General features: G+C 59.7%; 1 protein-coding gene across 3 annotated transcripts in view; it reads right to left on the bottom strand.

The window, feature by feature from the left end:
* The window catches only part of RNF157 (ring finger protein 157), an 81,367-nt gene that overhangs the window by 21,587 nt on the left and 44,658 nt on the right, over positions 1 to 15,122 (bottom strand). For all 3 annotated transcript variants that reach the window (XM_008250917.4, XM_017338920.3, XM_070060271.1), the window contains exons 3-5: positions 5,338 to 5,426; positions 856 to 1,002; positions 340 to 457 (exon numbers count right to left, since the gene is read on the bottom strand). In XM_008250917.4, the coding sequence (XP_008249139.3) occupies positions 340 to 457; positions 856 to 1,002; positions 5,338 to 5,426 (354 nt within the window). The remainder of the gene's footprint in view (positions 1 to 339; positions 458 to 855; positions 1,003 to 5,337; positions 5,427 to 15,122) is intronic.

The raw sequence follows: 15,122 nt of genomic DNA, 5'->3' as shown, positions 1-15,122 counted from the left end.
GGAGACGGTGCCGCGACGCGCAGGGGGTGAGGTAGGCACAGTGCAGAAGGGTGTGCCTCATGCCTGCTCCTCACCCCTCCCCCTGCAGGGACCCAGGCCTGTTCAAAGTCTCATAGACTTAACACTGTCTGCACTGTGGGCTCCTTTCCTTGAGCAAGGCTTTTTCAAAGTCCTCTAGAACAAAAAATATCCACGAGGCTGGGCACATCCTGGATGCGCGAGGAGGCCACAGGGCTGAATGGTGAGCCCACCTCGGAGTGTCTGGACAGCTCCCCTGCCTTCAGCGGGGTCCCCAGCCCTTCGGCGTCCTCGTGTGGGGCCCTCACAGGGACAGCTCACCTCCTCCTCGGCCCACTCTGAGGGGTCCACGGTGTGAGAGGGCAGGCAGAACTGCTGGCACACCCCTCGCTTGTAGTGCACGGTCTCCGACTGCAGCCGGCTGTCTTTGGGAACGTAGCTGTTGAGAAAAGTGGGAGGCGACACAGAGGCTGGGACCCAGCCCGGACGCCGGAACGTTCCGCCACCTCGCGCCTGTTCTGTTGTCCGCGGACTCCAGCATCGCCGAGAGGCCTCCTGTCTAACCCGCTTCCCTCGCTCCTGCTTGGTGATGCGGAGAATCTTACCTGCTCAGGCCACGCCCCCACAGACAGGCACCTTAGGGAGCCAAGAGCTGTGCCGCCAACTGCCAGTGCACCAAGAGGCACGGCTGGCACGGTCTGTAGGGAAAGGGCGGGGCTTTCTAGAAGGAGATCCAAGTTCAGGAAGCAGGTGGCACCTGCACGTGGGACGCCTTCTCCCTCACACCTGGACCCGACCTCGGGGAAAGCAGTGGCTCCGCTGGCCTCCTGCTCTCACCTGGCAATGCCATTCTGGAACTCTTCGGTGGCCTGGTAATAGATGGTGATGGCCACGCGCGCGTCCGTGTCGAAGGTGAACTCGACGTTGTAGTGCACCTTGGCTTTGCCGGCGTCCTCTCCCGGGCTCTTCACCTCCTCGGCGCACCTAGACGGCCAGGAAAGACTCAGCGCCGCGGCTCGGGACCACGGTGCCCTAAGACGTGCCTTCTTTTTCAATCACTTCGCAAACACCCGGGGTCGCCACAGCGCTCGCTTGCGGCAAAGGACATCCCTGCACGTGTGCCAGGCTGTCAAAAATTTTTTTTTAAATCAGAGTTGTTACTGGCATAGTTTAACAGCTTCCACAGACTTGTTAAAGCAAACGTGGGCCTGGCTCCTGCCCCTGCCGCCGCTCGGGCTGCCTCTGTCGGTCACTCTGGCCCTCATCTCACTTCCAAATTCCCTGTTCTGGCTACATCCTGAGCTTCTAGTTCTGGGCACTGTGAATTTCCTACTGTGAAGTGAGGGTCTCCTCTTTCCTCACTGCCCCACAGAGGGGGCTCCCTCCGGCCCAGTATGGCTGGGCCATGTCTCTCAGCCCAGTGCAGCAGCGTCCGTCTGGCTGTGATTACGTAAATTATAGTGCTCACAGCGCAGCCGCCGAGGCACCCACGGGTGTTTTCCTCTTCTGAATGACTTTTCCCTGCGGCTCATCTTGTCCTCCCTCCCTCCCTCCCTCCCTCCTTCCTTCCTCTTTCTTTCTCTCTTCTCTTCTTTCTTTCTTTCTTTCTTTCTTTCTTTCTTTCTTTCTTTCTTTCTTTCTTTCTTTCTTTCTTTCTTTCTTTCTTTCGTTTCTGACAGGCGGAGTGGACAGTGAGAGAGAGAGAGAGACAGAGAGAAAGGTCTTCTTTTGCCGTTGCTTCACCCTCCAATGGCTGTCGCAGCCGGCGCGCTGCAGCCGGCGCATCGCGCTGATCCGAAGCCAGGAACCAGGTGCTTCTCCTGGTCTCCCATGGGGTGCAGGGCCCAAGGACTTGGGCCATCCTCCACTGCACTCCCGGGCCACAGCAGAGAGCTGGCCTGGAAGAGGAGCAACCGGGACAGAATCCGGTGCCCCGACCGGAACTAGAACCTGGTGTGCTGGCGCCGCAAGGCGGAGGATTAGCCTAGTGAGCCACGGCACCGGCCTCTCTTCCTTTTTAAAGATTTATTTTGTTTATTTGAAAAAGCGACAGAGAAAGGTAGAGACAGAGTGAGAGGTCTTCCATCCTCTGGTTCACTCCCCAGTGGCCGCAATGGCCGGAGCTGAGCCAATCAGAACCTAGGAGCCAGGAGCTTCTTCCGGGTCTCCCACATAGGTGCAGGGCTCCAAGTCCTTGGGCCATCTTCTACTGCTTTCCCAGGTACATCAGCAGGGAGCGGGATTGGAAGTGGAGCAGTCAGGACTCGAACCGGTGCCCATACAGGATGTTGGCTCTGTAGGCCAGGGCTTTAACCTGGTGCGCCACAGGACTGGCCCCTAGTATCGTTTTTCTCTTTCCTTTCCTTTTTTTTTTTTTTTGTTTAAAGATTTATTTATTTATTTATTTGAAAGTCAGAATTACACAGAGAGAGGAGAGGCAGACAGAGTTCTTCTATCCGCTGGTTCACTCCCCAGATGGCTGTAATGGTCGGAGCTGCGCTGATCTAACGCCAGGAGCCAGGAGCTTCTTGCGAGTCTCCCACGTGGGTGCAGGGGCCCAAGCACTTGGGCCATCTTCTACTGCTTTCCCAGGCCACAGTAAAGAGCTGGACTGGAAGTGGAGCAGCCGGGACTTGAACCGGCGTCCATATGGGATGCCGGCACTACAGGCCAGGGCTTTAATCCACTCTGCCACAGCGCCGGCCCCAGTATCGTTTTTCTTAATTGCTTAGTTTTACTGGCAGTCACAGAGTCTGACCTGAACTCCTTGCTGGCTGAATCTCTCGGGAGACTGGATGCAGCGGCTGCATTCATTGTCTTCCTGAGGAGGTCCTGTCTGGCCCTGGCCCCCAGAGACCACCCAGGGCCTCTCCCAAACCCCGCCCCCAGAGGGGTGCCCCGCCCTGTAGGAGCCCCTGCTTCCTGGGCCTCCTGTCTCCCTCTGGCTTGGGCCGCTCTCCCACTCTGGTGGAGTCCATCTGCCGGCAGCTTCCTGAAAGAGGCCGTGCTGGGGAACGGGCGTCTGGGGGTTCCTCTGACCCGCACTTGGCTGAGAGCCTGGCTGAGCACAGACTGCAGGTGGGGGTCTCCTCTGTGGCCCCCGGCCCTTCCCGCTGGGAGACCCGGATGCCTCTGTGACCGCCTTCCTCCCGGTCCCTGCTGCTCCCTGGAAGGTGGCCTGTAGCGCACACCTCTGCAGCCGGCCGCCCTCTGTCTCCGCCTCTCTCCTCTCCGCTCCGCTCCCTACATTCCAGCTCTTCGGCCCACGTTTCTGTTGGCCCCTTTTTGTTTCATGAATGCGTGTGTCGCTGTGTCTGTGAGGTAGAAAGAGTCTCTCCCATGTCTGGAGGCTGTCGAAGCTTCTTCCCGCAGGTGCGCTCCGGGGAGCGGTCTGTCTTGCTGGTGTGCTCCACCAGTCTTTCCTGTCACGGTCGCTCCTTATGCATCCGGGGTCTCTGGTTGTGTGCTCCCGTCTGAGAAATCTAGAACTCGGGGCTCCGAGTGCGCAGCAGGGTCTGGGGATCCTGGCGTTGCTGTGCCCGGCGTGCGTCCGTTGAAGCTGCAGTTCCAGTCTCCCGCGTCCCCATCCAGGGAGGGCCACTTCCCAGAAAACACTGCTCCTCTCCCTGGACAGGGCCAGGCCTCCGACACGCTGGGGCAGAGTGGGAAGAGGGCGCCAGGCAGATCCAGCGCTGGCTGAACCCACCGTGCCCCACCCTCAGTGGCAGGCCTGGCCCCGAGCTGAGCTCGGTTCTGCCAGGCCAGGGGTGCTGGGTTTTCACCGCTCCGTGAGTCACCTGCCCGGCAGGCTCCCGCCCAGACTGCCAGTGACACCTGGTCACGTGAGCACGGGGTGGGGGTCTCAGCTCTCGCTCCGTTAGCTCAGGGTTCCCACGTCCTGGGCCCACTGAGTCCTCTACCAATCAGCGCCCATTTCTAGCGTCTCAGACGTTACTGCTGTGCGCCTTTCCCACTCTCCCCGTTCCGGTGGAGCCTTTTAAAAGCAAAAGCACCTTTTCTTTGTTATTCAAAAGCAAAAGTAGAGGTTCAACCCTCCTGCTTTACCTGGCAATCTGAGAACGGGGATTTGTCCCAGTAATCTCAGACACACGGTGACAGCACCTCTCGCCCGTGCCTGGGGACCACCGAGGGAAAAGGAAGGGCAGCTCCTGGCCTGAGGGAGAGGCCTGAGGCTCAGAGACCGGGAGCCTGGTGCTGGTGGGGCTCCTCCTCCGAGCGCCTCACGCTGCCCCGTGCTTCTCCACGGCGGGGGCTGGGGCCCCACAGCGGCCCTGGCCTTGGCCCTGGCCCTGGCCACTCAAATGTGTGCACACGCCTCTGGCCGGAGGGGACCAGGAGGACGGAGGAGCTGACAGCTGGCAGGCTCGGTGGACGGGAGGCCCAGGCTGCCCTGCCCTGCGGGGCCCGTGTGGGGCGGCCTCTGCACCAGTGTCCTTGGCTCCCTCGTGCCCAGGGCTGACCAGGGCCAGGGAGCAGTGTAGCTGGGAAACAGGAGAAGGCTTCTGGGACAAATGAAAATTCCTAAGACCGCGAGACAGCGAACGGAGCAGGCGTTACTCGGGGCTGGGTGTGTGGGGAGACGGAGAACGGCCCCCGACGGGCGTGGGGTCTCTGGAGTGGCGAGCACGTTCTAAAACTAGACAGCGCTGACTGTCCACTGCAGCGGGGTGGACATCTCAGGAAAGCTCTGTTAGAAAATCGTCAGATAGGCACCTCCTAGTGCTGGCCACACAAGCACAAAACGGCCTTTCAGCCACTCCTGTCCGCTCAGAGAAGCCCGGCCTCTGATGCGCCCCGACCACACCTGTCTGAGGGCGGCACTGAAGATGAGGAGTGCGCAGCCGGCCCAGGGCGCTCCCTCATCAGGGGAAGGCACGTGCGGTCGGGAATAGCAATGCAAGCAGCAGAGCGCAAGCTGTCCCAGGGTCACGCGTCCCACGTGCTGCGGGAGTCGAGCGCCCATCCCAGGGTCACCCGTCCCACGTGCTGCGGGAGTCGAGCGCCCGTCCCAGGGCCACCCGTCCCACGTGCTGCGGGAGTCGAGCGCCCATCCCAGGGTCACGCGTCCCACGTGCTGCGGGAGTCGGCACACTTCCCCCTCCTGCGCTCATTCCTCCTTTGAAAGCAATCCCACGCGCTGGCATAGACTGTGGCTGGACTCTGACCGCGGCCTGAGCAGGCCCCGGTGCTGCCTGCCTGGGCCACCCTGGGCCACGCGCCTCTGTGTCGGGCGGAAGCGGCTGGGAGAGAACCCCGGGGGCAGGGGGTAGGGGGTGGGGGGTGGGGCGGGGGTCTCACCTGACGAGCCGCAGTGTGTCCTTCCGGATGTTGACCAGGCTTCTCAGCGTCTTCACAGGCTCTTGGGGAGGGGGCGCAGCGTAAGGAAACTGTCCGAGACAAGAGGGGAAGGTGACGTGTGTGAGACCCAGGACCGCCCCCAGCTGGGACCCGGCGACCCAGGCTCCCACGGCTGAGTCAGCTGGCGGAGGGTCGCACCGAGGGGCCGCCCTGTGAGTCAATCTGGCTTCCAAAGAGCTGGACTTGTCTGCTTTCTCCATTACACGAAGCTTAGTGGGGTCAGCGCTCAAAACTTGAACTGACCGAAAGCTCCTTCTGAAGTCCCCAGTGCCCAGGGACAAGCCCCTGCTGAGTGATCACTAAGGCTTTCCCGTCCGCCCTGGGCCGCAGGGAGCCCGACCCCAAGCCACACGGTGTCCTAGGAATTTGGGGAGGGGAGATAGGGCAAGCAGAGCCTGGCGCGTACACAGGGCCACAGCATGGGGCCTGCACATGGGAGAGCAGGCTCCCTGCAGCCAAGGTCAGCAGCATGGGCCGGGGCACGGCGGGGAACAGTGGGGGACAGGGGGGCATGGCGGGGGACAGCGGGGGACAGGGGGGCATGATGGGAGACAGTGGGAGACAGCAGGGCATGATGGGAGACAGTGGGAGACAGCGGGGCACGGTGGGGCACGTCGGGGGACAGCAGGAGACAGCGGGAGACAGGGAGCATGGCGGGGGACAGCTGGGGACAGGGGGAGACAGGGGGGCATGGCGGGGGACAGCTGGGGACAGCGGGGCACGGTGGGAGACAGCAGGAGTCAGTGGGAGTCAGCGGGGCACGGTGGGGCACGTCGGGGGACAGCAGGAGACAGCAGGGCATGGTGGGGCACATTGGGGGACAGCAGGAGACAGTGTGGCACGGTGGGGCACGTTGGGGGACAGCAGGAGACAGGGGGGCATGGCGGGGGACAGCAGGAGACAGCGGGAGGCGGGGGGGCATGGCGAGGGACAGCTAGGGACAGGGGGAGACAGTGGGGCACGGTGGGGCACGTCGGGGGACAGCGGGAGACAGGGGCATGGCGGGGGACAGCTGGGGACAGTGGGGCACGGTGGGGGATAGCTGGGGACTGCTGTCCCTCTCTCGTTCTCCGTTCAGATCTCTGGACTTGGGATTCTGAGTTGAGGATAATGAGGATATACGGAAGGGGGGAACAGTGAAAAATCTCATTGGGAATTGCTTTCAGAAGCTCAAAAATGATTTAAAATGTTTCCAGTATTCTGTCACTCGAATTTTTCGACATGTAATTGACTGAAAATCTGTGGTCTTTGTGGCTTTGTAGCCGTGGGGGGGCAGAGGCCACCCGTGGGGCTGCTGTGGCAGACCTTCACCGAGGGCGGCGGCGTGGGAAACAGCGTGAGTGTGTGCAGCGTGGCTGTAGCCCAGCTCTGGGCCACGGCGAGCGACACTTCACGTTTTCACGGATGGAGTAAACACAGCTGCTGCTTCTAACGACAGAGCAACGCAGGCTCCAGCAGAAGCCTTGGAAAACACAGCGAAGTACAAAACCAGCCATCACTCCCCCACTTATCCACGTGCGGGACCCGGCGTCCCTGTCTGCCTGTCCACCCTCGGAGCGCTATTTCAGACTGCACCTACAACTCCAAGCCTCAGGTTCACTTGGAGAGCCGTGCGGAGGTGTCTAAGGCTTCGGCGCGTCCCACCTCACTCCAGTGGCCGGGCGGGGCACATCTCTGTCCCCGCGCGCGTCTGCAGGCTTGTTTGGTCACTGCCTTAGGACACGTTCCTGGGAGGGGAGTTACTAGATCAAAGAGCAAGCATATTTTTAAGACTTTAGAGAACATTCTGCCAACTTGTTCTCCGGGAAGCTGACCCCGCTGGGCTCTGCGAGGAGCAGTGGGACGGGGGTCTTTGGTGGAGGAACGCGAGATCCCAGTCCCGACCCCATCTGTGGGCCGTCTCCCCACCCCCACCTCCCTAGGCTGTCGGCTAAAGGAATTTAACACAATTTTAAAATAAGCTTAAGCAAAAAGTAATTAGGCAGGAAAATCCGGCACAAATGTTAGTCTATTCTAAAGCCAAAATAAATGACTTTGGGATTAAAATTTTTTTTCTGGAGTAGCAAATTTAATCATTTTCATTTGTGTGGGTACTTGGGAGTTATCCCTAACTCCTACCTGAGTTTACAAAAAGCAAGGCTTTCTTCCCCTCATTCTTTACCCTTTCTCTTCCACACCTCCCAAAAAGAAGACAAGAAAAGAAAAAGAAACCTCCAAACCTAGAATGTGATAACTGGCAAAGAACAGTCACTTGCAGTCAAAGCACGCATCCCTGGAACGCGCTGCTGACAAATCCAATCCCACACTTTCGTTCTCCCCTCCCACCGAGGAAAACAAGTGGACATCTGTCGAGGAGTTCCTGACCCTGCTCGTAGGCCCCTACGCAGCAGAGTTTCTGGGCTGGTGGCCTCTCCCTCCTGTAGCCGGAGTCCACGTGCAACACTCCGGGCCGGGCATACGCAGAGATTTAAAATGGACAAGAGGGCCGGCGCTGTGGTGCGGTGGGCTAAGTCTCTGTGTCACCCACATCCAAACTGGAGCGCTGGTTTGAGTCCTGGCCACTCTGCTTCCCATCCAGCTCCCTAATGCGCCTGGGAAAGCAGTGGGAGACGGCCCAAGCGCCTGGGCCCCTGCACCCACGTTGGAGACCGCACGCACTTTCTGGCTCGTGGTTTTGGCCAGGACAATCCCTGGCTGTTGTGGCCACTTGGGGAGTGAACCAGCAGGCGGAAGACTTCTCTCTCTCTCTCTCTCTCTCTCTCTCTCTCTCTCTCTGCCTTTCAACGTCACTTGTCTTTCAATAGGATGGAGAAGGCAGGGTCCTGCTCTTTCAGGTAGATAACACAGCCACACAAATAACTGTGACGTTGGGGCAGACGTGACACAAAAAAAGCAAAATCAAAGGAGGTGATCACTCGAGCTCAGGCAGTCGGGAAGGCTGTGTGGGGGAGGCGGAATGTGACCTGGGACTTTAAAGGACAAATGGAATTTATAAATTCAGAGATGAGAGAGAAGGTACAGGACCAGAGGTGGAATGTGACCTGGGACTTTAAAGGACAAATGGAATTTATAAATTCAGAGATGAGAGAGAAGGTACAGGACCAGTAAGCTCAGAAGTGAATGGAAGAAACGTTTCTCCGCTCTTAGAGCTGCCTCCCCTTCTGCGGTAAACCAGTGTAGCTCACACTGCTCTCTTAGCTGCTTGGTCACCTTCCTTTTAGGAATGACCACGTACTGAGGGCTTACCACCTGCCAGGGACTACACAAAATATTTATTTGCTCATTTTTTGGGTAAATTATTAATGGCATTTTCTTTTTGTATTTTATAAGTTCTTTTAAGTTAATTGCAATCCTATTGTCACTTAAAATTATAAATGGGATCTTTAAATTGCCATGGAATTTAATGAAATAATAATACCTAAACATTGCTTCAAATGTAGAGAAATCTTATAAGTAATTCATAAAGGAATCATTGAACAGTTCAAAGTTCACTTTTTTTTTTTACATGTTTATTTGAGAGGCAGAGTTGCAGACAGAGAGAGGGAGACACAGAGAGAGAGAGGTCTTCTACCTGCTGGTTCATTCCCCAAATGGCTCCCCAAATGCAACCCTGGAGCTGGGCTGATCCAAAGCCAGGAGCCAGGAGCTTCTTCTGGGTCTCCCACGTGGGTACAGGGCCCAAGCACTTGGGCCACCCTCCACTGCTTTCCCAGCGCATAGCAGAGAGCTGGATCAGAAGTGGGGCAGCCAGGATTTGAATCGGCGCCCACGTGGCATGCTGGGTGCTACAGGTAGAAGCTTAACCTACTAGGTCACAGTGCTGGCCCCACTCTTTTTTTCTTTGAAGATTCATTTCATTTATTCAGAGAGAGAGAGAGAGAGAGAGAGAGAGAGAGAATCTTCTATCCACTGGTTCACTCCCCCAAATGGCTGCAATGGCAGAGTTGGGCAGGGCCAAAACCAGGAGCCTGGAATTTCATCCTGGTCTTCCACGTGGGTGCAAGGTCCCTAGCACTCGAGCCATCCTCCGCTGCTTTCCCAGACGCATCACCAGGGAGCTGGATCAGAAGAGGAGCAGCCAGGACTTGAACCAGTGCTCATGTGGGGTGCCGGTGTCATAGGCCGCAGCTTAACCCACTGTGCCACCACACAGGTCCCACTCATTGCGTTTTGTTATCAAGACATCGATGAGCACGTGTTTTTGTCCATCTGTGCGTCTTCAACACATACAGTACTGAGCTGGATTCAAGCAGCAGCATCTTCCAGTTTAAAGCCAGAGACTTCATTCACCTGCCAGCAGGCACGAGGGAAACGAGAGCAAACCGCTGCCCCGGGCCGAGAGGCCAACGGAGCCAGCACAGCTTCGCCCGGCCTTCCTGGAAGCCATCGCCGCCGTCGCGGCCCCAGGCCGCGGCACTCGCGTGAGTGCTGGCTCCCACTCACATCCGCTGTTTCTCCTTTCCCTGTGGCCACTGGAGTGTAGCGTCCTCGGCCTAGGGAGCGCATGGTGACCACAGGACCAGCGGGAGCCCGTGCAGGTGAGCCATCGGGAGGAAGCGGCCGCTCCCTTCTGCACACTTCGAGCCCCAGGGTGTGCGGGGTGCAACGAGACACAGGAGCCCCGACTGGCCGCCAGCACACGGCGGGCTTTTGGGAGGCGTCCCTGTTTCGCAAGCATCATCCTGCAGCGAATAAACTCTGAGCAGCCTTATGAATGATATGCAAATGCAGCTTCTAGAATGTTCTATGTCACTTTTCTAATGAAAACAGGCTGCAGTCGGGGACTCACAGACAAGGGCCAGGCTCTGCTCAGGGGTTTCTGGACAGGGCCGTGCAGGTCAGCCCTTCTGGGACAGGGAAGTGGGCATCTCTCCCACCCGAGGAGCCCTGCATGGGGGGAGACGTGGTGACTGCGGTACCGGCCGTCACGCGTGGGAAGAGACTCACGGAGTCGCTGCCGGGCCAGGAGAAGCCTCGGTTTCCTGCTGCATTTTATGAGACTGTGGTGACCTGTGCGCAAGGCGCCACGCGTCCTCACTCCCGGCAAGCGTCCGGGTCGCTGGCGTCAGCACTCACGTTCACGTTGTCCTGCGACTCTCCCCACCGGCCGGCCTGGTTCAGAAACACACTCCAACTTCAAATTCTCAACACCGACAGGCACGTCTGCCGCGCAGGAGCGGGAGGGACGCAACGCACGGCCTGGGAGCCCGGGGGGAGTGGCAGGGCCTGGAGCTGACGCGCCCACTGCAAACAGAGCTGGGCCCTGCTCGGGTTCCGGAAGGCAGTCACGGCTCTGGGTGACAGCTCCGCGCTGAGGTGCCAGTGGGGACGGGAGTCCACCCAGCTCCAGGAGTGTGGGCTGTCCTGGGGCACAGCCTGTCCACGCCTTCGGTCTGTAACATCCGGACACCGACAGGACAGGGCCAGCGGCCGCGATGTCAGCCACAGTGCACCTTCCGAGAGGCTGGAAGTGCCACTGACGGGCACGGTGATTTCTCCTGGGAGTTAGTTTCCAAGAACAAAGACACCTGCCTGGGCGCTCGGCACCGCAGCCGTGGCCTGCACGCTGCACTGGGCCTGGGCAAACCTCTCCCGCCGCACTTGCAGGGGCCCTGACCGTGAGAGCCTGCCTTAGGGGCTCTGCTGTGTCCACACTGAGGAATCCCTAAGCTTCAAGCTCGCGATGGGCGCAGTCCCAGCTCAGCCAGGGCCTCGCCCGGCGGCAGCTTGTGCGTGTGCAGGGCGGGTCTGCTTCCGCGTTTTATCCTGGCTTTCACCTGTGCCTCACATCAGCAGCGCGCCACCTGGTGACCAAAGGCGGAACTGCACGTTTAGACTCGTGAATGGAAGGGGGTGCACGTGTGTGTGTGTGTGTGTGTGTGTGTGTGGCGCGCGTGTGCACGTATGTCCTCAGTTTGTCTAGAATGATACTTTCAAACATCTTGTTAAACTACCTCTGTGTGCACAGCACATGTGGCATGTAGAACATCTTCCCCGGGGCCGGCGCCATGGTGTAGCCGGTGAGGCCGCCACCTGCGGTGCAGGCATCCCATATAACCACCGGTTCGAGTCCCGGCTGCTCCACTTCTGATCCAGCTCTCTACTATGGCCTGGGAAAGCAGTAGAAGACGGCCCAAGTCCTTGGGCCCCTGCACCCATGTGGGAGACCTAGGGGAAGCTCCTGGCTCCTGGCTTCAGATTGGCACAGCTCTGGCCCTTGTGGCCAACTGGGGAGTGAACCAGCAGATGGAAGACCTCTCTCTCTCTCTCTCTCTCTCTCTCTCTCTGCTTCTCCTTCTCTCTCCGTGTAACTCTGACTTTCAAATAAATAAATAAATCTTTAAAAAAGAGAACATCTCACTCCACTTTAAAAATCGGTGGGCCACTCCTAGCAGTCTACAGAAAGGATCACATCTTCTCACACAAGCGAAGGATGAGCTTCGATCCAAGGTGCTTCCAGGTCCTTGAATCCGGCTCGTTCTTCTTTGACGCCTGGTTTTCTCGGCTTCCTCTCTTCTCGGCCGGCCTGTGCTGGAGGCAGACCTGCGGGTACTTCCAGGCCAGTGAGGCTTCTGACATCCAGGCTGTGTCGGGGGCCACGTGTTAGGCGCCACGTGGGGACGAGAACGCCAATTTGCCCGTTGAAGCGGCGGCAGCCAATGACCTGCACTTACCCCCTCGCTAACTTCCCACCCAGTCCTCACGGGGAGCCAGCTGCCAGCTCAGACAGCCTGGGGTCGCGGGGCTGCCGCGATGCAGACGGGGGAGACGCCAAGGGTGCCACAGATGACCTTGAACGCACACGTGCCCTGTGCTCCCATCCAAAGAAAGCCAGGCGGGCTGCAGCCCATTTATAGTGTGCTGGCTTTGCTGGGCCTCCTGGCAGGAAGCACACACAGGACCGCGGCCTCACACCTAACCGTGACCTTCCCGAAAGATTTAATTAAGCAGTGAATTAAGCCACCGCCCAACTAAGCAGTTCTCTCAGCTCACCCTCGGAGGTGAGAAGAGAGCGGCGAAGCCAGCCCAGGGCAGAGCACACTGCATAAAACGGCCCCGGGCCGGGCCGCGGTCTCCGTGGACCCACCCTCTCCCGACTCCTCACCGGGGAAGCGGGGAGCGCTGAGACCAGGCAGCACCCTCAGGGCCACGAGGACACCTAATGCCCCTCCTTGGATGAGGACGGAAGCAGCCCCACACCCCCCGCCGGCTAACACGCCCCGGCCAGGTCACCTCTGCTTCTAGAATGAGAGCCCCCTTCCTGGGGAGGAGCTGTTTCTGGATGCCAGGGACGCTGCCTAACACCAGCGCAGTGCAAGCTGAACTCAAAGGGGAGTAGGGGGGCTTTGGGCAGAGCAGCCACGGGCACCCCTCCCCTGCAGCAAGGCGGGGGTTGCAGGGACTGCCACGGGCACCCCTCCCCTGCAGCAAGGCGGGGGTCACGGGACCGCCACGGGCACCCCTCCCCTGCAGCGAGGTGGGGGTCACGGGGACCACCACGGGCACCCCTCCCCTGCAGCGAGGCAGGGGTCATGGGACCGCCACGGGCACCCTCCCCTGCAGTGAGGTGGGGGTCGCAGGGACTGCCACGGGCACCCCTCCCCTGCAGTGAGGTGAGGGTCATGGGGACCACCACAGGCACCCCTCCCCTGCAGCGAGGCAGGGGTCACGGGGACCGCCACGGGCACCCCTCCCCTGCAGTGAGGTGGGGGTCATGGGGACCACCACAGGTACCCCTCCCCTGCAGCGAGGCAGGGGTCATAGGGACCACCACGGGCACCCCTCCCCTGCAGCGAGGCGGGGGTCATGGGGACCGCCACGGGCACCCCTCCCCTGCAGCAAGGCGGGGGTCATGGGGACCGCCACGGGCACCCCTCCCCTGCAGCGAGGCGCGGGTCATGGGGACCGCCACGGGCACCCCTCCCCTGCAGCGAGGTGGGGGTCATGGGGACCGCCACGGGCACCCCTCCCCTGCAGCGAGGTGGGGGTCATGGGGACCGCCACGGGCACCCCTCCCCTGCAGCGAGGTGAGGGTCACGGGGACTGCCACGGGCACCCCTCCCCTGCAGCGAGGCGCGGGTCATGGGGACCGCCACGGGCACCCCTCCCCTGCAGCAAGGCGGGGGTCATGGGGACCGCCACGGGCACCCCTCCCCTGCAGCGAGGCAGGGGTCATAGGGACCACCACGGGCACCCCTCCCCTGCAGCAAGGCGGGGGTCATGGGGACCGCCACGGGCACCCCTCCCCTGCAGCAAGGCGGGGGTCATGGGGACCGCCACGGGCACCCCTCCCCTGCAGCGAGGCGCGGGTCATGGGGACCGCCACGGGCACCCCTCCCCTGCAGCGAGGTGGGGGTCACGGGGACTGCCACGGGCACCCCTCCCCTGCAGCGAGGTGAGGGTCAGGGGGCCGCTCCTCTCAGACCAGCAGCCCTGGCTGCATCCGCTCCCAAGCGAGATCTTGAGACGCCTGACGCTATCTGTGAGGAGTTTCTCAGACGGACAAGAACAGACAGCAGTCACAGCACGCATTTAAAAACACGCCACTGCGGGGCCGTGCTGTGGCGCGGCAGGCTAAGCTTCTGCCTGCGACGCTGGCATCCCACATGGTGCTGCTTCGAGGGGGGGCCGCTCTGCTTCCGACCCGGCTCCCTGCCAGTGCACCTGGGAAAGCAGAGAGGATGGCCCAGAAATGACACAGAAATATCCCTTCTTTTCTAAGATTTATTTATTTGAGAAGCAGAGTTACAGATAAAGAGAAGGAGAGACAGAGAGAGAGGTCTTCCATCCACTGGTTCACTCCCCAGATGGCCGCAATGGCCAGAACTGAGCTGATCTGAAGCCAGGGGCTTCTTCCCAGAATCCCGTGTAGGTGCAGGGGCCCAGGCATTTGGACCATCTTCTACTACTTTCCCCGGCCATCAGCAGGGAGCTGGATTGGAAGTGAAGTGGAGCAGCCAGGACCCAAACTGGTGCCCATATGGGATGCTGGCGCTGCAGGCAGAGGCGTAACCCACTATGCCACAGTGCTGGTCCCACAGAAAGACCTTACATCCATTGGTTCACTCCCCAAATGCTTGCAACAGCTGGGGCTGGGCCAGGCCAAAGCTGGGAGACGGACATTCAATCCAGGTCTCCCGTGTGCACGGCAGGGACCCATCACCTGCTGCCTCCCAGGGTGTGCGCTAGCAGGAAGCGAGGCAGCTGGAACTTGAACCCAGGCACCTGGACACGGGATGCAATCTTTTTTTTTTTTTTTTGAAGATTTATTTATTTATTTTAAAGTTGGAGTTACACAGAGGAGAGGCAGAGAGAGAGAGAGAGAGAGAGGTCTTCCATCTGATGGTTCACTCCCCAGTTGGCTGCAATGGCCAAAGCTGCACAGATCTGATGCCAGGAGCCAGGAGCTTCTTCCAGGTCTCCCACATGGGTGCAGGGGCCCAAGGATATGGGCCATCTTCTACTGCTTTCCCAGGCCATAGCAGAGAGCTGGATCAGAAGTGGAGCTGCTGGGACTTGAACTGGCACCCACATGGGATGCCTGCCCTGCAGGTGGCGGCTTTACCCGCTACATCACAGCGCTGGCCCTCAGGATGGGATCTTGATGGCTGCACCAAAGGCCACCTGACATTTGGATGTTCTAATGCCCCTGTGTATTTCCCAGATGTATTAAAACAGAGGTATTTTCAACAGGCCAATTACTAAGAAAGGCAACACGGCCAAAA

This window comes from Oryctolagus cuniculus, chromosome 17 (assembly GCF_964237555.1).
Source record: "Oryctolagus cuniculus chromosome 17, mOryCun1.1, whole genome shotgun sequence".
NCBI classification, from domain to species: domain Eukaryota; kingdom Metazoa; phylum Chordata; class Mammalia; order Lagomorpha; family Leporidae; genus Oryctolagus; species Oryctolagus cuniculus.
This window is presented reverse-complemented; position numbering and strand designations above follow the sequence as displayed.